Source organism: Prunus avium, chromosome 2, assembly GCF_965620075.1.
Source record: "Prunus avium chromosome 2, drPruAviu1.hap1.1, whole genome shotgun sequence".
NCBI lineage: Eukaryota > Viridiplantae > Streptophyta > Magnoliopsida > Rosales > Rosaceae > Prunus > Prunus avium.
The window spans coordinates 39423505-39442076 of NC_142285.1; the positions used below are offsets into that span (position 1 = coordinate 39423505).

An 18572-nucleotide genomic window follows, 5' to 3' on the forward strand; every position below is an offset into this window, starting at 1 on the left:
CAATGATGTAAGTTTGGGGCTACCACAGTAAGAATTTGATTCCAAAGACAAGTAATGAAAGACGCGAGAAGATTGGAGAGGGTTCCTAAACAGTTGTCTGTGACCAAATGACAATTCTCTATACTTGGGTCAAATCTGCTGACCCATCAAATCATAATGCCATAAAAACCCTAAAGCCCCGGCAAGCATAAAGCATATCTATAACAACTTGCTCTCTTATGGCAACTATCCAAATCATCCATAATGATCATGTCAGACCATGCACTTAACCTGCAATTCAACTTGCATCTAACTATGCATGAAACGAGACCTATTTCCGGCAAGATGCAGATGAATTAACCCCACCAGCTGACAAACTCGAATGAAGATAAGATATACATAATAATTTATAAAGTTGGAGATATAAAGATATGACAATATGCTTTCTAGGCATTATTGTTGTTCTGGTTACATAAATTATTACTGAATGCAAAGATAAAATATTTGGAAGGCTTACCATAAAGGGAGAATTTCACAAACACTTTGCCATGAAATTTCAATAGCTCCAATCCAAACCCCCATTTCTGCACTATTTTCTTCTTTGCCTACACCATCATTAATGTATTCTTCCACAAGAAGATTAAACGAAAGGAACAAAGGTAACATCCATGATGATCCACCAGTTTTGAAACATAGCTACTCAAGAAAACCTAACAAGAAGCTAAAAACATTGAGATTCAGTGATTCACAAGCAAAAGATAATAAACAAAATAGTCCTACCTCGCTTGCTATGCCTACAAAAAGCTGCCAAAACATTTTGCACAAAAACACCAAAAAAAAAAAAAAAAAAAGAGTCAGTGATGAAACCAAGCACCCTAAACCCGTTCTCTCAATAGGATGGAGGAGGGGGTCTGGGAGGAGGAGGTCCCCAAAACACATCAGGAGGCATCTGACCATTTGGAAGCAAATTTGGAGGCAAATTATACATGGCCATTGAACTAGTATGTTCACCCAAACCTTGAGAACCTGAATTCCCCCCAGTCCCTGCCGAATTCACACCTGATTGTTGCTGCTGCTGCTGTTGTTGCTGCACCTGCATCCCTCCTTCTCCAGCTTGCTCATCCTCAAGCGGCAACCTCTCGTAAGTCGCGTTTGTAAATGTCGCCGCAATGACCATCACAGGGCCTGAAGCCACCAATGCCCCCATCACGGTCCCGCCCACCACCTGCCCCTGTCCACCGGCCAAGTACACGGTCAGCCCCGTCGCCCCGGGTGGGGAGGGAGAGGGCAGGAAGGCACCCGACAACGACAAAATCTCGAACCTCCCGTGCAGTGTGATCACTCCACTTGGTGCTGCAGGATGTCGTAGAGTTACATTGGCGACAATGCCGCTTCCACTCAGAACCGAAACCCCTCTATGCCGCCTTTGGGCAAAGGTGGCAATGCTGTCCACAATGTCGCTGCCGCTGCTGATTTCCAGGACGTGGCTCCGGAGCGCGTTGGGGCTCTCTTTGGTGATGATTATTGGCGGTTTGGGCTTGTTTTTCGATCCGGGAGGTCTGCCACGCGGTCTCCGGTTGCTGCTTCCCGGCTCGAGGCTGTCCTGGCTGCCGCTGCCAGTGTTGGGGTCCTGATTATCAGCTTCGAGATCGTTGTTGTCCCGACCATCTTCGTGGTGTTCGTGGTTTTGCTTGTGAGGGGTTGTTGTGGGGTTGCTGGTGCTGCTGTTAGTGGGAGTGTTGGTGGTGTTGTGGTCGTCGAGCTGTTCTTCTGTGCTTCTGAGGTGAAGAGATGGAGGAGTTGAGGAGATTGAGTCCACATGCCCTCCTCCCATGGCTGCATTTCCAGCCCACCATCGATTCGCCATTGATTTCTAAATCTTAGAAGGGAGAAAACCCAAAACTCCAAATCCAAATCCAAGCAAGAAAGGAAACAAATCCCAGAGAGAACCAAACAAAGCTCCTGTCTTTACACTCTTTCTGTTTTTGGTTGGTTTGAATTGGATGACGACAAGCACCAAGCTAGCTAATTAAGGAAGGCAAAGGATCAAATCTTTAGCCTCTCTTATTACACACCTCCTCTCTCTCTCTCTCTCTCTCTCTCTCTCTCTCCTTCTTGTTCTTTGTTTGGTTGCTGTTGCTGTAGAGAGCAGTGTAGTGTCTTAGATTGAGATTTCCCTGATAAGTAATAAAAAAAAAAACAATCCTCAAATCCAACAGATACAATCCATAACCTCACCCAAACCCACCTAGCCAAATCTATCTCTCCCCTTGTTGTTTTTCTGCATGAAAACCCTAACAACATTCACCTTTTCCAAATCCCAGAATCAGATCCAACCAACAACATTTAAAATCCAACTACCCAAAACCCACTTCTTTAAACCAAATAACATTCACCAACGATCTAACCTCAACGCTCTTCAAAACCCCCCAGCCAGAAAGTAGACAAAGATTCACCTATTTTAGCTGACAACACCATCGTCCATGTCTGCTAGCTACTATATATACATATATATATATATATAATATACGTGTATTTTAGGTAGGTACTACAACCACAAAGACCAAAGTGCATGCCTTGTGTTGTTGTGTTTCTTCTCTGTGGTAAGGTAAGCCTCAAGCAAGCAGCTTCCTTAGACCTCGGTTGCTTTCAATAGTGGAGAATCTCTGGTTGGTTAGTACGAGCAAACTAACCCAAGATTGTGTTTGTGTAGTAGGGGCCTGCCTCATCCGTATTTTGAGCATTGAAGACTCTCTCTCTCTCTTCTGCTGCTGCAAAGTCTGAACCTTTTTACCATTTCTGGGGCTGCGGGGCGTACGTTAAGTGTCCCAACGCTCCCTGGCGTACGATAACACTTCCTGCAGCATCACTCACTGTACCTATATCTATCTAATAAATCTCTGTAAGAAAAAGAAAAAGAAAAAGAAAAAGAAAAAAAGGCGGTTTTGCAGAGCCTGGTTTTCTCTTGTCTCTGGTAAACGGTGTTTGGTTCCTGTACAAGTTCCGAGCTCCAAGTTGAGTGAGTTTCTACACTCCACACTCTCACTCTTCAATACCCATGTGGACTCGCCAACCGCAACGAACCAACCATGAGGAAAAAACAGCGTCTTGGGTTCGTGAAATTACTGAAGTGCCCCTTTTTGGTGACGTGTGGGGTTGTGATTTGACTAGATGGACTGCAATGGTGGTGGAAAGGTACAGGGGATGTGTGCAAGGAAGCTTAAGAGTTGGGACTTTATCTTTTTTTCTCTCTACAGAGAGAGAGAGAGAGAGAGAGAGAGAAGGGGAGAGGTGTGGGTGTGGGGTAACGTGCGCATAGAGTAGTGGGAACACGTCACTGTCTGCGAGTCCCGACAAGGTATCGAATGCCAAGGTCTGGAACATCACCGCCAAAAAAACCGAGCCAGAAGAGAAGAGACTTAACCCCAATCAGCCACCCATACATATGACATACAGAAAGAGAGAGAGAGAGAGAGAGAGAGGGCATTGCAAATTGCAAATTGCAAATTGCAATGTCTCTCTTGCTTTATCTGCTGCTGTAACTTTTGGGTGTACAATGTTAATGTTTATCTCGTAGACTGTTTTATTATGTAAGGTCTAAAATGTAATTACAAGCAGAGCCTAGACCATTAAGTAACTGCAGTAAATAGAAGAACAAATGAGAAATGAAAAACAAAGTTCCATTTCATTTGAGAGTGTACCAAATTGCCATTGTATTTTGTATACAGAGGATCTTTTTCTTTTTTGCTTTACCAAGGCCAGCCGGTGGGTGACCACTGTGAGTCTGTGACTGTGCTGTGCTGCGCTGTGCTGTATTGAAAAGTTGATGTGGGCTTATGACCAAACTTGTCCTGTGTTGTGTGTGTGTCCTGGTGACAGGTTTCTACGATCTTTAAGGTCTCGCTGGAAGACTTTACCTACACTTGTACTTGAATACCAGTGAATGACCCTGACCGGGCTGACCTGACCCAACAAGCATATTGCTTTGCATATTTATCCATTCATCTTTTAGTTTCAATCGAACATTACCCATTGACCATAAATAAACAAAATGAATATGGATTTGTAATTAAAACCCCTGGCCCTATTGTATGCGATGCAAGAACTTTCATTTGGGGTGTGTTCTTATTCACGAATAAAGGGAATTGTATGCAATGCAAGAACTTTCATTTGGGGTGTGTTCTTATTCACGAATAAAGGGAATGTGTGTTCTTATTCACGAATAAAGGGATTCACGAACAAAGGGAAGCCCTAGGATAAGATTTGAAAACTCTTAGGATAAGATTTTTATCTACTAAAACCAAAACCCCCCTATCATAAATTAACTCATAAATTTTGAGCAGATTTACTCCTACATACATGATACATATAAGAAATTTTCATATAACATTGTGGATGAAATGACTTGGCGGGCCATACAGTATTGACATTACAATCTCAAAGCCCCCCAACTCATGTCACCATACCAATTTCTTCACGAAATGTCATTTTCTTTTACATTTTTCAACCCATCTGGTCCTAACCTAAGCCCCTTGTCTGAACGAAAAAAACAAAAACCTTAGCCCCTCGTAAAAAGCATTGGGAAATTGGTGGCTTTGGCACCGGCTTGAGTAAATATTGGTGGCTTTAACCACTTTTAAGTCAAATTTGGTCGGCTTTAACTTAATTAAGTGGAATGAGTTAAGTAGGGTGAGAAGAAGCTCAAAGTTGCAAAATGAGTTTAAAAGCATAATTGTTTGTTAGGAGACCGTACCAAAATAAAGTTGATACTCAACTCGAACTCCTCAAGCAATTCAATTCAATACCATAGGCACAAACAAGGGTTCCAAGCTAAGGAAAAATACTATTTAGAAATGGCAATCTCGAGTTCTTTTCTGTACATTGTTGAATAAATCAATACAAAAATGAAAATAAAAATTTCACCACTCTGGGTAGAAATCAGTCCTTCACTTCCAGATTCTCAATATAACAAAAATTGGGGTGGGGAAGTCCAAAAGCCTAAGAAGCCAAATATGATGATAGATATCTTTAGACAAAACCAAATATTCATCTGGCGAATACACTACAACAAAAAGTTATGTGGAGGCAAAGATGAGCACACCAATTTAAGCAAGTTGAAGATGAGTAGTAATATAAAGATCGATCCGCTTGGGCTTCCAAACCTCTAGGTATAGTATAGCAGTTCCCTCGGTTATATAACATCAAATTAGCAGGGCCGCCCGCTAGTTTCTATATCGTTGAACTTCAGAACACGACCGGCTCCCTGTGTACTACTCAATGGTCATGATCATGGGTGCTTATTACCATGCATTACCAATACCAGCTCTAGTTGCAACGACTATACAACACTCTAACCTTAACTGCCGGAACCTTCAGCAGAAGTCGTATCAGTTGGAAGTAAAGTACCAGTTGCTTGAGAAACTCCTCCTGTTTCTCCTTGTTTAGTCTCTGACTGCTCTAAAATTGGATCACGGAAAATCTCAGATTGCAAGGATGGAGCAATGTTATTTACATGTTGCCATGTCAGCTCCCACAAGCTATCATCTCCTAAATCACTTCTCTCCACAAGAACTCCCCTTAAAATCATTACAAGCAAGGTGTTCTTAAGTAGCTCAGGTACTTGGTCCTGAAGCTTATCACTTTTCTTCCCCCCAACTTTCACCTTCATATATTTTTCCATTCGACTGAGAACGCCCAGCCATAATTTGCAGAAAGTTGTTAACTGTGATAGGTCAGGTAGTAGCTGCAGAAAAACTTTGGACAAGAGCTTCAAGGCAAGGATAAGTGTGCCTTCCATGTTCCGGTAGTCCTTTGGGGAGTGTCTCTGTGCAATTTCAAGCAACTCATCAAGCATTGTGAAGATCACCATATCAAAGCACTGCAACCAAAGACCAGGAGGAAGAGGGATCCCATCCACTCCAGTCAAGCACTTCCGTAACAAGGACAGAGCATGGTTCCTAACCTCTTCTCTCTGGTCTAAACAAACTTTTCTCAATCCCTGAACAAGCCGCAACCACATTTCCCCGATATCTTGAGACATTTTCACAGCTTCCTCATCATTCATAGATTGCTTAGCCTCACATACCCACCTTGCTAAACAATCAACAGATCCTGCCATTAGATCAAGTGCACACACCGATCGCTCTACCTCCCCAACACGAGACTCAGCAAACTGTCTTGATGCATCAACACATAGAACATAATTGGCTGGCAACAAGTGAGTACCATCAGACATAATGAAGAACAGCGCATCAAATCCAGCCTCAGAAGCTTCCGGGTGCCGAGCAGTGATTGAGAGCAATGACGTAATTATGCGCCACCCCAACTGTGATCTTATGTGAGAGGCATTTGCTTTCACAAGGCGGCCGACTTCCTGTGTAATTTGCTCACAGTATGCATCAGCAACCCGTGCATCAAGCTTCAAGACGAGTTGCAGTGACCTCAAAAGTTCATCCGCAAGGTTCTCTTTATAGGGAAGCAGCCGCTGGCAAATCCGAAGAAGACCAAAAACAGCCTTCTCTACCAGCGCACAAGGCATCACAGTTGACTGAACAATGTTTGATATGTGCTCATACACAATCTGCCAAAGAAGCATAATCCTATCCCTATTATTTAAGGTAATAGCAATCAGCAACTCCAAACAAAAAACTCCAGTATCTTCCTCCTCGGGTGAGCTGCCCCCTTTGTGGGGTCGTCCTCCAGCCCAGATCAGTGCTTGTGCAAGTTGCAAGAGGGATTCAGCCTGCAGAAACTTGCTATCAGAAAAAATGCCATCAATGTGGCACTTTTGAACTGTCTGAAGGGTGCGTTGATGAGCAGCAAGTTCTTCTTCAGTAGGCTGCGATCTCGGCTCCTCTGTGTCAAGAGATAGGAGCTGACTAAACCGGCCCATCAATCCAGAGGATCTCCTAGGAGTACTCACAGAGGGCATATGAACAGAAGATAGAGAATTGGTTATGGGGTTGCCATGACCTGTGTCAGCGGAAACCTCCGAATCACCAGCTGCTTCACTGGCTACACGAGCTGAAAGAAGACCAAGCTTGTGTAATCTTAAGATACAGTCAAGAACGTTTCTCCAACCCGTGCGAATGTAATCACCATATGTATTGGCAATTGTGAAAACGGTCACAGTTGACATTCTAGCTTTTGGGTCATCACCAAACGCCAACACAGGTTCATCAACAGATGGGTTTAAAAGGGTTGTGAACTTACAAAGAGACACAACCAGGTCGTCCAGCACATCTTCAAGATGATAGCATGCTGCAATCTTTGCAACAGATAAAAATCCATCAATGCATGTTTGGTAAATCTCTTCATGTTCTGCATGATCAAATACCACAGAGATGGCAGCAATTGTAGGGCCCGACATTATAGCAAACATATCCTGGTCAAGGTGGGGTCTGAAATTGGATACAATGAATGGAGCGTTCTTCTTGGATTTGTGTATTAAATCAATCCAACGGCTTGGGGTCATTTCAGGAAAACTAGCGCCTTGTTCAGGAGTTGTGCGGATCTCATTCTTGCATATTGAGTGGTAAAGCTCTGACAGGAATTCTCGAGGTAGATCATCACCTCCATTGATGTGCCGATTATTCCGAATGAAATCCTCCTCCGTCATCTTCTTCTTTACCTGAACATTGTGTCGATCTGTGTTCAGCATTATAATCGAATATGATAGCAGGAGGGCAGCATCCTTGTTAGCTAGAATTTGTGGTGATTGCTCATAATATCTCTCTGAGAACGCTTCAAGCACCCTTTGTATCTTTTGTGATTCTCCAGGCAGCCGAAACGTCTCCAAAAAAAGTCGGAGAGCAGTATCCAAATTCATATCTTGAAAATCAAAGGTACCAGCAAATTCATGAAGAACCTGAATACAAAACTCATCATGGTTTCCCAGGAAATCCCCAACAAGATTCTTGTCCAACCCAGAAGTGTACCTGAAAAAACAGGCCACGCTTTCAGGATCAAGTTTGTCAGGCAAGAGATGAGTTCCTTGCAGGAACTCCAGCCCTTTCTTTGGGTCATGGTTAAAATGATCGGCTCCAATCATCAGCCTTCTCTTTATGTATTTCCTTCGGCGAACAAATGGAACCCAATGAGCAGGATCACTGTAGTCGTCACACTTCATCAACCAGAATGGGGTATACTCTTCAAGATTCGTGAGAGTCTCAGCAGAACTAACTGATCCGTTACCTGACCTCTCTGCCATTCCCTGAATAATAGCAATAAGACCATCCAAAGCAAGAATGTGAATTGAAGACAATGGGAAATTAACAGGGAATGCACTCTTTGACAACAGATTAGCAAGGTCTTCAAAGGCATTACTGCAGGTTATGTCACAATCTAAGTTAGCGTACATCTCCACCATGAAGGTTTTCTGCCTGCAGAAGTCAACAACAGCCTCCATGGCAACCTCTTGCTGCTGATAAGAAGCCCCATACCTGCTTTGCGCAAGCCTCAATATCACGCAAGAAAAGAATGCCTCAAGCTGTAGCTTTAGTTCAGTGCGCAGATGGTGATACAAATTGAGAACAATGCTGCATACCATTGAAAGAATAAGTGGACTCGTTGATAGGCCAAACTGCATCAGATTTTGAAACAATTCATCCTGAACCAAACTTAATAACTTGGGGTGGTTCTGAATTGAGGACCCACCCAACTCTATTGCAGAATTAACCAATCCCAAGGCAAAAAGAGGCACATCTTCATCAAACGATATGGTATTAGATCTGGGACCCATACCGATATGCTCGACCACATTTAACAAAGAGCACAGAAAGTTAAATATTTCCACCATACAGGGGACCCCAAACGGCTCAGCCATGAGACGCGAATCATATTGAACAGCCTCCTTCCCACTAGAAGCCCCAGTTGTCTTTTCATCCATCCCAGATTCTACAAGACCTGAGGAAGCATTCAAAGCAGGATTTGTGGATAAAAGCTGACTGTCAAACTCAGAACTCATGTTGCCATTCTCCAATTGTCTACTCCCAGAAGGGTACTCATTATTTATCCCTGCAATCTGCAAAAGAAAAACACCATACATTTGAAAAGAAAATCATACACATATATAGAGCTTTTAAGACTGGTATCAAGTTCAATTTTTTGTTTTGCACCCACAATCAGCAGAAATCGTCTATGCTAAGACCCAATAATACATGTCAGAGTTGATACAGTACCTCTCGACTGATGGTATTGTTTCCATTTGACAATGCACGTTCAGTGTTCTGAACATCTGGAAGGTGTGAGAAAATACATCTAACCAGTTCATGCATAGTGTGGCGAGCTATCCGTTGCAACAACTCACCTTTTGTTCCTGCTTGATGGACTATACGGAAACATGTATTCACTATAGTGCAAACATGCTGATTACTCAATATAACAGACGCTGTACTCTTCATGCAAGCCAGAAGAACCTGTAGTATCTTCATCAGTACCACTTCTTCTGATGCAGGATCAGTCACCTCAAATCGGCAGCCAGTGATCGCATCAACTAACAATTGCATGGAATCTTCAACATTTACGGAATTTTGATCGATCACATCAAGCGTTAAGATATTGTAAACAGATGACAACGCCACACCAGTGATTGGCGCACCAGTTTCATCTGATCTAATCACATCCAAAAATGGCTGAAGATATGCAGCAGGATTGATGGTATGCAACTGATGCTGCCACGAAAATATTTGCTTCCGTAACACCTTTAAAGATTGGATTAGAGGGTGTTCCAGCTGATCATCACCTGATATATAATGTCCTCCCCATCTTACATTCCTCCTCATAACCGCTAATACAGCGCCTATTTCTGAATTAATGATGCATGCTAAAGTATCTTTTTTAGAATATGTTGCATCACAGTTCCTGGGTTCTTCGTCAATTGCCTTGATTCCATTTTGCAGCTTCAGACGCCCCATCTTTGAACAGAACCCAAGTTCTATCAGTATTTACCAACTTCTACGTAGAGAATGCAAAGTCGCATACCCTCATGATCCACGGAAGTACTCAAACATACCTAGTAGAAATGCAACATATGAAATAAGCTGAATGAAGTGCAACAAGAAATAGAGAAGCCAAGCCTTCAATCAAATCTTCCCCAATCATATCATAAGCAGACAATTAAACTACCATAACCATTACCACCACCATGACTGCCCAGAACCTATCCTGATTACCCCTCTAACCAATTCCCACACCCATAACTTCCCATAATATGTAAATGTCTTTACATGAACACGAGATCATCTACACACTAGAATTGACAAGAAAAGTATGCTTCATAAATAATTTCCACTAACAAAAAAATAACATTCTAGGGAATCAAACAAAATCATCTAAATTCCAAACTTATATAAATGGAAAACTTTTAAAAAGGAAAATATATGCTAATCAGCTCCCAGAGGAAAGGGAATTGGTATTGATTTTGACATTGGCAATTCCAATGTTGAATCCTCAGATTTGGGTGAGATAAGGGAATTCAAATTCGAAAATTATTTTGGGCACCTACCCAACAGTCCTCCTTCTTGGGACATTGACGGCGATCTCATGCCGGAAGCCTCTGAAATCCGATCCGCAGTCTCTGCCGGCCCTAATTGTTAGCTTCGGGTTCGACCCGTCCACCACTTTGGTACCAGATCGGTCATTCAACTGAAAAACAATGCGTTGCGCTCTTTTTTGGGGGGCATCAGAGTGAGATCTCTCGCTCGCAGTATAGTATTAGTGTCTCTTCAAATGTGGACCGTGTGATTTTTCATTTTTTTTCTTGAAGCCCATGAAAATCTCCTCTCTTTTTTTCTATAATTTAAGAAAATGGTGAAAGAAATTGCCATGTCATAAATTCGCGAAGTACATGAATAAATACTCTTAACTACGAACTAATAATTTAATATTTAATATTTAAATATTAATATATATACCCATGTCATAGTTATAATTATAGGTGAATTCGATACACTAAGTCAGCATATCACATTAGACAATAGATATGTAAAATAATTTCTTCAAATCCGCAATCGATGATTACAAAATCAAAGTTTGTATTTTATATTCGTTACATTTTTCTTATTAGTCCTTTTGAATGAAAATCATTAATTAATAAACTAGAAAAGCCTATCCTTCAAATTCACTTGCTAGAAAAAATGGTGAGAGATGGTAATGGAAGTTTATCAGAAAGTTTTTTTTTTGGGGTAGAAAGTTTACTAGTAAGTTTACAAACTGGGAGATGAGAAATGCTCTGAAAAGTAACAGAAAATGATTGGATAAGGTCAAATTTTTCCTATCAAAATTATCAATTGCACCAACAATTTGAAATGCACGAAACTGAAATAATCTATGTCAAAGACGGCGAAATTAGAGGTTCCATGCCGAGAAAAAATATCGCTTAGAAGTTGCAATCTTGAGCTCTATGTACATTGATGAACAAGGCAGTACAAAAGCATAGAGGGCTTTCACTAGCAGCTGACTACAAAGGCAAGACAAATATGCTATCTTTAGAGAGAAACTATATTTATCATATGGGAATATACTGCAGCAAAGTTATCTGGAGGCGAAGTTGAGGACACCATTTGGACGAAGACGAAGATGAGTACAAAGACACGACCAGCCCGCTTGGGTTTCGAAACCACAGTATATCATTTCCCTTTGTAATAATCCTAAGATGTCTTGTGCCATTTTCTAAAATATTGAATTTCATAACAGAATGCCTCGTAAAATAACTACTTGGTGGTCATGATCATGCACGAACTAGACCAGTTCCAGTTGCAAACAACTATACAACATGCTAACCTCCAGTTGCAGACACCATTTCAGTTGGAAGTAGGGTACCCGTTTCATCAGAAACTAGACTTCCCCCATTTTCACCCTGCTTAGTCTCTGCCTGCTCTGAAATTTGGTCAGGGAAAACCTCGGATTGCAAGGTTGGAGCAATGTTATTGACATGTAGCCATGTCAGCTCCCACAAGCTATCTCCACCTAGAGCACTCCTTTGTACAAGCACTCCCTTTAAATTCATCACAAGCAAGGTGTTCTTCAGAAGCTCAGGCACTTGGTCCTGAAGTTTCTCACTTTTTTTCCCTCTAACTTTCACCTTCATGTATTTTTCCATTCGGCTGAGAACACCCAGCCATAGTTTGCAGAAGGTTGTTAGCTGTGATAGGTCAGGTAGTAGCTGTAAAAACACTTTCGACAACAGTTTCATGGCAAGGATAAGTGTGCCTTCCATGTTGCGGTAGTCCTTTTGGGAGTGTCCCTGTGCAATTTCAAGCAAGTCATCAAGCATTGTGAAGATCACCACATCAAAGCACTGTAACCACAGATTATGTGGAAGAGGGATCCCATCCACTCCTGTCAAGCACTTCTGCAACAATGACAAAGCATGGTTCCTAACATCTTCTCTCTGGTCCAAACAAACTTTTCTCAGTGCCTGAACAAGCCGGAACCACATTTCCCCAATATCCTGAGACATTTTCACCACTTCCTCCTCATTCACGGCTTGCTTAGCCTCACGGGCCCACCTCGCTAAACAATCAACAGAACCCGCCATAAGATCAAGTGCGCATACAGATCGCTCTGCCTGCCCAACACGAGATTCAGCAAACTGCCGTGAAGCATCAACACAGAGAGCATAATTGGCTGGCAACAAGTGGGTTGCCTCAGACATAATGAAGAACAGTGCATCAAACCCCGACTCAGAAGCCTCCGGGTGCCGGGCTGTGATGGAGAGCAAGGATGTAATTGTGCGCCACCCCAGCTGGGATCTGATGTGAGAGGCATTCGCTTTCACAAGGCGACTGACTTCCTGTGTAATTTGCTCGCAGTAAGCGTCAGCAACCCGAGCATCAAGCTTCAACACAAGCTGCAGTGACCTCAAAAGTTCATCAGCAAGGTTCTCCTTATAGGGAAGTAGCCGCTGGCAAATGCGAAGAAGTCCAAAAACAGCCTTCTCTACCAGAGCACAAGGCATCACAGTTGACTGAACAATGCTGGATATGTGCTCATACACCCCCTGCCATAGAAGCACAATCCTATCCCTATTATTTAGGGTGATAGCAATCAGCAACTCCAAACAGAAAACTGCAGTATCTTCATCCTCAGGAGAGCTGTTCCCTTTTTGGGGTCGGCCAGCAGCCCAAATCAGTGCGCGTGCAAGCTGTAACAGGGATTCAGCTTGCAAAAACTTGCTCTCGGTAAATATGCTGTCAATGTGGCACTTTTGAATTGTCTGAAGGGTGCGCTGATGAGCAGCAAGTTGTTGTTCAGTAGGCTGTGATCTTGGCTCCTCTGTTTCAAGAGATAAGAGCTGACTAAACCGACCCATCAATCCAGAGGATCTCCTCGGAGTACCTATGGAAGGTATATGGACAGAGGATAGAGAATTTGATATAGGCTTTCCGGGACCTGTGTCAGCAGAGAACTCTGACTCATCAGCTGCATCACTGGCCACACGAGCCGGAAGAAGACCAAGCTTGTGTAATCTTAAGATGCAGTCCAAAATATTTCTCCAACCTGTGCGAATGTAATCACCATACCTATTGGCAATTGTGAAAACTGTCACAGTTGCCATTCTAGCTTTTGCATCATCACCAAAGGCTAGCACAGGTTCCTCAACAGATGATGGGTTTAAAAGGGTTGTGAACTTACAAAGAGACACAACCAAATCATCCAGGACATCTTCAAGATGATGGCATGCTGAAATCTTTGCAACAGCTAAAAATCCATCAATGCATGTTTGGTAAACCTCTTCATGCTCTGCATGATCAAATACCACAGAGATAGCAGCAATTGTAGGGCCTGACATTATAGCAAACATATCATGGTCCAGGTAGGCTCTGGAATCAGACACAATGAATGGAGCATTCTTCTTGGATTTATGCATTAAATCAATCCACCGGCTTGGCGTCATTTCAGGATAACCAGCACCTTGCTCTGGAGTTGTGCGGATCTCATTCTTGCATATTGAGTGGTAAAGCTCTGACAGGAATTCTCGAGGAAGATCACTGCCTCCATTGATGTGTCTATTATTCCGAATGAAATCCTCCTCAGTCATTTTCTTCTTTACCTGAACATTGTGCTGATCTGTATTCAGCATTATGAGTGAATAAGACAACAGAAGAGCAGCATCCTTGTTAGCTAGAATTAGTGGTGATTGCTCATAGTATCTCTCTGAGAATGCTTCAAGAACCCTTTGTATCTTTTGAGATTCTCCAGGCAACCGAAACGTCTCCAAAAAAAGTCGCAGTGCAGTATCCAAGTTCATATCTTGGAAATCAAAGGTACCAGCAAATTTATGAAGAACCTGAACACAAAATTCATCATGATTTCCCAGGAAATCCCCAACAAGATTCTTGTCCAGCCCAGCAGTGTACCTGAAAAAGCAGGCCACACTTTGCGGATCAAGTTTGTCAGGCAGGAGATGTGTTCCTTGGAGGAACTCCAGTCCTTTCTTTGGGTCACGGTTAAAATGATCGGCTCCAATCATTAGCCTTCTCTTTATGTACTTCCTCCGGCGAACAAATGGAACCCAATCACTAGGATCACTGTAGTTTTCACACTTCACCATCCAGAATGGAGTATACTCTTCAAGATGCACTGGAGTATGCGCAGAACTAACTGATCCATTCCCTACCCTCTCTGCCATTCCCTGAATAACAGCAATAAGACCATCCAAAGCAAGAATGTGAATCGAAGACAAAGGGCAATTGACAGGGAATGCACTTTTCGACAGCAGATTAGCAAGTTCTTCAAAGACATTACTGCAAGTTATGTCACAATCTAAGTTAGCGTACATCTCCACCATGAAAGTTTTCTGCCTGCAGAAGTCAACAAGAGCCTCCATGGCAACCTCCTGCTGCTGATAAGAAGCTCCATATCTACTTTGTGCAAGCCTCAATATCACACAAGAAAAGAAAGCCTCAAGCTGTAATTTAAGTTCAGTGCGCAGATGATGATACAAATTAAGAACAATGCTGCATACCATTGAAAGAATAATTGGACTTGTTGATAGGCCAAATTGCATCAGATTCCGAAACAATTCATCCTGAACCAAACTCAATAACTTGGGGTGATTCTGAATGTAAGATCCACCCAACTCTATAGCTGAATTAATCAAAACCAAGGCAAAAAAAGGCACATCTTCATCGAATTCTATGGTATTAGATCTGGGACCCATTCCCATATGCTCAGAAATATTTAACAAAGAACATAGAAAGTGAAATATTTCCACCATGCAGGGGACTCCATATGGCTCAGTCATGAGATGCAAGTCGTATTGAACAGCATCCTTCCCAGTAGAATCCCCGATTTTATTTTCATCAATCACAGATGCTACCAGGCCTGAGGACGAATTCGAGGCCGGATTTGTGGATAATGGTTGACCATCATACCCAGAACTCACATTGCCATTCTCCAATTGTCTATTCCCAAAAGAATACTCATTATTTAGCCCTGCAATCTGCACATGAAAAACAACCACACATTCACAAAGAAAGTCTTAAAATTGGACATTTGCGAGACCAACTAACTATTTCACTCCATAATCAACAGATCACCTCTAAGCCCCTATAATACATGTAAACTTTGAAAGTAGTATTACCTCTTGCGTGACAGTATTGCTTCCATTTAGCAAAGCACGTTCAGTGTCATTAACATCTGGAAGATGTGAGAAAATACATCTGACGAGTTCATGCATTGTGTGACGAGCTATCCGCTGCAACAACTCGCCTTTTGTTCCTGCTTGATGAACTATACGGAAACATGTATTCACTATAGTGCAAACATGCTGATTACTCAACATAACAGATGCTTTACTCTTCATGCAAGCCAGAAGCACCTGAAGTATCTTCATCAGTACCACTTCTTCTGATGCAGGATCAGTCACCTCAAAACGGCAACTAGTGGTTGCATCCACTAACAAGTGCATAGCCTCTTCAACATTTACAGAGTTCTGATCCATCACATCAAGTGTTAAGATATTATAAACAGATGACAAAGCGACACCGGTGATTGGTGCACCAGTTTCATCCGACCTAATCACATCCAAAAATGGCTGGAGATATACAGCAGGATTGATGGTATGCCATTGATGTTGCCATGAAAAGATTTGCTTGCGTAATGCCTTTAAAGACTGGATTAGAGAATGCTCCAGCTGATCATCACCTGACATATAACGTCCTCCCCATCTAACATTCCTCCTCATAACTGCTAATACAGAACCTATTTCTGAATTGATGATGCATGCTAATGTAGCTTTATTGGAATAGGTTGCATCACAGTCCTCAGGTTCCTCCTCAATTGCCTTGATTCCACTTTGCAGCTTTAGACGGCCCATTTCTCTAACAATATTCTTCAAACAGAACCCAAGTTCTAGTGGTATTCACCAACTTCTATGTAGAGAAGGCAAACAAGCATAGGAAATGGATACCTAGAAAATCAACATACCAGATAAGCTGAATGAAGTGCAACAAGTAATGGAGAAGCCTCAATGACAACTTTTCTAATCATATCGTAAGCAGACAATAAAATTACAATAACCATTACCACTAACTTTCAGCAACCATAACTTCCCGGCACCCACCCTCATCGCAACTCTAACCAAATAACACAGCCATAACTTCCCAATCTCCTCTTTAGTGTAGGTGTCTTTACATGCACACACACCATCCAAACACACTAGAAATGACAAGAAAATCTATCTTACCTTTCCCTGAGAAAACAGTGTCAGGTTGGTATGCTTCATACTAAATGTCCAACTAACAGTTTAACAAAAAAAAAACTAAAATAAAAGAAAAATCAGATTTTTTTTTTTTAGGTGAGACCCAAGGGTATCCACCGCCGACAGTAGTGACTAATCCCTTTCGCCGCGGGAGCTCTCTCAATGGAGGTAAACGGCTGGCCACAAAATGCGCTCCATTCCCATGGGCGGGGATCGAACCCCCAACCTCATGGTTAAGGAATGAGGTGAGCTACCACCACACCACATCTCATGGTTCGAAAAATCAGATTTCATTGAACCATACAAAAACACACTCAAGTTTCCCGCAACCTTAATGTACTAATTTCCATTCTAGCATTTTCATCCAAACTTAAAGATTTGACTCTAAACAGGTAACTTAAAGCTAAAAGAAACACTAATCAGCTCGCCCCAAAAAACAGGAAAAGAAAATTGACTCTGTTTGGTTCCACAGATATGAAATGGATTTTGACATTGGCAATTTCCACCGTCAAATCCACAGTCTGGACGTGTCCCAAATATCAGATTTGGTCGAGACTAAGAATTCAAATTCCAATGTTCGTTTGTATACTTACCCGAGAGCCCTCCTTTCAACCTCGCCAGCGATCCCAAGACAGATGCTTCTCAAATCTGGTTCCTCCCTCTCTCACGCTGTGCCAGTTCCAATTGCAAGCTTCACGTTCGACCGGTCTACTGCTCTGCTACCAGATCGGGTGGAGCATGCGATCCATCAAAGTCAGAAAATAAATAAGACAACAAAAATTCGAAATGCGAAGGCAATTATGTGAGTAAAGTTAAGAGATTAATGAGAGAGAGAGAGAGAGAGAGAGAGAGAGAAGTGTACCTTGGTTCGAAAATGGAGGAGCGAGGTCGAATCCCTACTGTCCGGCCAAGGATCTAGAGGAGGAAGAAAGAAATGAAGAAGAAAGTATCAACTAGTAAACAAGAATAGTCCACCGTGTTTCATTTTTATTTTTTTCAAATAATAATAATCTCTCAATAATAGTAAAACGTTTCTTTCTTTTATTTTTTATTTTTTTGAGCAAGAGTTCTAATCTTTTTTATTTCAATCATTCTAACTAGGGGTGGATATTAAACCAATCGAACTTTTTTTTATTTTTATCAAACCAATCGAACTATTTAAATCAGACACATTGATATCAACTTTCAATATAATTATGTGTTTTTTTTTTTTACTTTGATGGAAAGTTTAATGTTGTTCTAATGGTATATTCAATCTTAGATTTACATGTGCTTTAAATTGTTAAAATCCTCTATGTTAGAATTGTTGTGTTTTATTTTACATGACGATTAGACTTGGAAAATGTGTATAATTGTGTATTGTATGGGAGTGCTTCTTAGATTTTAATGCTGCTTTTTCAAAAGGACTCCAAAACGAGCCTTAAATGCAAGTTATAAAAAATAAAAGCATTACAAAAAAATAGTATAATTACGTATTGTATTAAGCTTACACGAAGAACTAAGAATCAAATCGCTCAATTGTGGTTTGGCTAATTACCCTAATTGTGATTAGTGGTGAAACTCATTCAAATCAGATTACATCCACCCCTATTTATAACCTTCTTTTATATATAGGAGAATAACTCTTACATGTATTATACGATCTAAAATTGAAAGGTTTTTTTTATCATCTATATCATATATAATCCAAATTTGAAAGTCGACACAACAAAACAAAGGGATATGGCGAAATTATACTTTCAAAATAAGATTTGTCGAGTGAAGAATATCTTTAATAATTGTACGAATTAAGTTATTTATAGTTGCTTAAAATTGAAAATTAGAAATCGCTTTTTTGTTTGGGTTATTGGGCTCTCACTCATAGGTGTGAGCAGGTGGACACAAGGCC

The 18572-nt window shown here is 41.5% G+C and overlaps 3 protein-coding genes across 4 annotated transcripts; all 3 read right to left on the bottom strand.

The window, feature by feature from the left end:
* Positions 1 to 543: 543 nt before the first annotated feature.
* Positions 544 to 3432, bottom strand: LOC110756530 (AT-hook motif nuclear-localized protein 15). Its single transcript, XM_021957965.2, has one exon. It carries the CDS (start codon positions 1844 to 1846, stop codon positions 869 to 871), a length of 978 nt encoding a protein of 325 aa, XP_021813657.1. The 5' UTR covers positions 1847 to 3432; the 3' UTR covers positions 544 to 868.
* Positions 3433 to 4800: 1368 nt separating this feature from the next.
* LOC110756630 (ARF guanine-nucleotide exchange factor GNOM-like) lies at positions 4801 to 10763 on the bottom strand. Its single transcript, XM_021958069.2, has 3 exons — positions 10484 to 10763; positions 9159 to 9991; positions 4801 to 9001 (listed from the first exon to the last, which is right to left on the bottom strand). Exons 2-3 carry the CDS (start codon positions 9891 to 9893, stop codon positions 5336 to 5338), a joined length of 4401 nt encoding a protein of 1466 aa, XP_021813761.2. The 5' UTR covers positions 9894 to 9991; positions 10484 to 10763; the 3' UTR covers positions 4801 to 5335.
* Positions 10764 to 11337: 574 nt separating this feature from the next.
* Positions 11338 to 17683, bottom strand: LOC110756593 (ARF guanine-nucleotide exchange factor GNOM-like). 2 transcript variants are annotated; one of them, XM_021958037.2, is made up of 4 exons: positions 17547 to 17683; positions 17278 to 17400; positions 15566 to 16393; positions 11338 to 15424 (listed from the first exon to the last, which is right to left on the bottom strand). In XM_021958037.2, exons 3-4 carry the CDS (start codon positions 16298 to 16300, stop codon positions 11756 to 11758), a joined length of 4404 nt encoding a protein of 1467 aa, XP_021813729.1. In that variant the 5' UTR covers positions 16301 to 16393; positions 17278 to 17400; positions 17547 to 17683; the 3' UTR covers positions 11338 to 11755. The 2 variants fall into 2 exon arrangements, with proteins under 2 accessions (XP_021813729.1, XP_021813730.1); XM_021958038.2 differs by having other exon boundaries at positions 17278 to 17403; positions 17547 to 17678.
* Between the last annotated feature and the right edge of the window lie 889 nt (positions 17684 to 18572).

Bases quoted from the DNA above. Each gene is read 5' to 3' on its own strand.
- LOC110756530 (XM_021957965.2), bottom strand. From the start codon at position 1,846: ATGGCGAATCGATGGTGGGCTGGAAATGCAGCCATGGGAGGAGGGCAT.
- LOC110756630 (XM_021958069.2), bottom strand. From the start codon at position 9,893: ATGGGGCGTCTGAAGCTGCAAAATGGAATCAAGGCAATTGACGAAGAA. The intron at 9,002-9,158 runs GTACTGTATCAA...TTTCTTTTGCAG, and splicing joins ACAATACCATCAGTCGAGAG to ATTGCAGGGATAAATAATGA.
- LOC110756593 (XM_021958037.2), bottom strand. From the start codon at position 16,300: ATGGGCCGTCTAAAGCTGCAAAGTGGAATCAAGGCAATTGAGGAGGAA. The intron at 15,425-15,565 runs GTAATACTACTT...TTTCATGTGCAG, and splicing joins GCAATACTGTCACGCAAGAG to ATTGCAGGGCTAAATAATGA.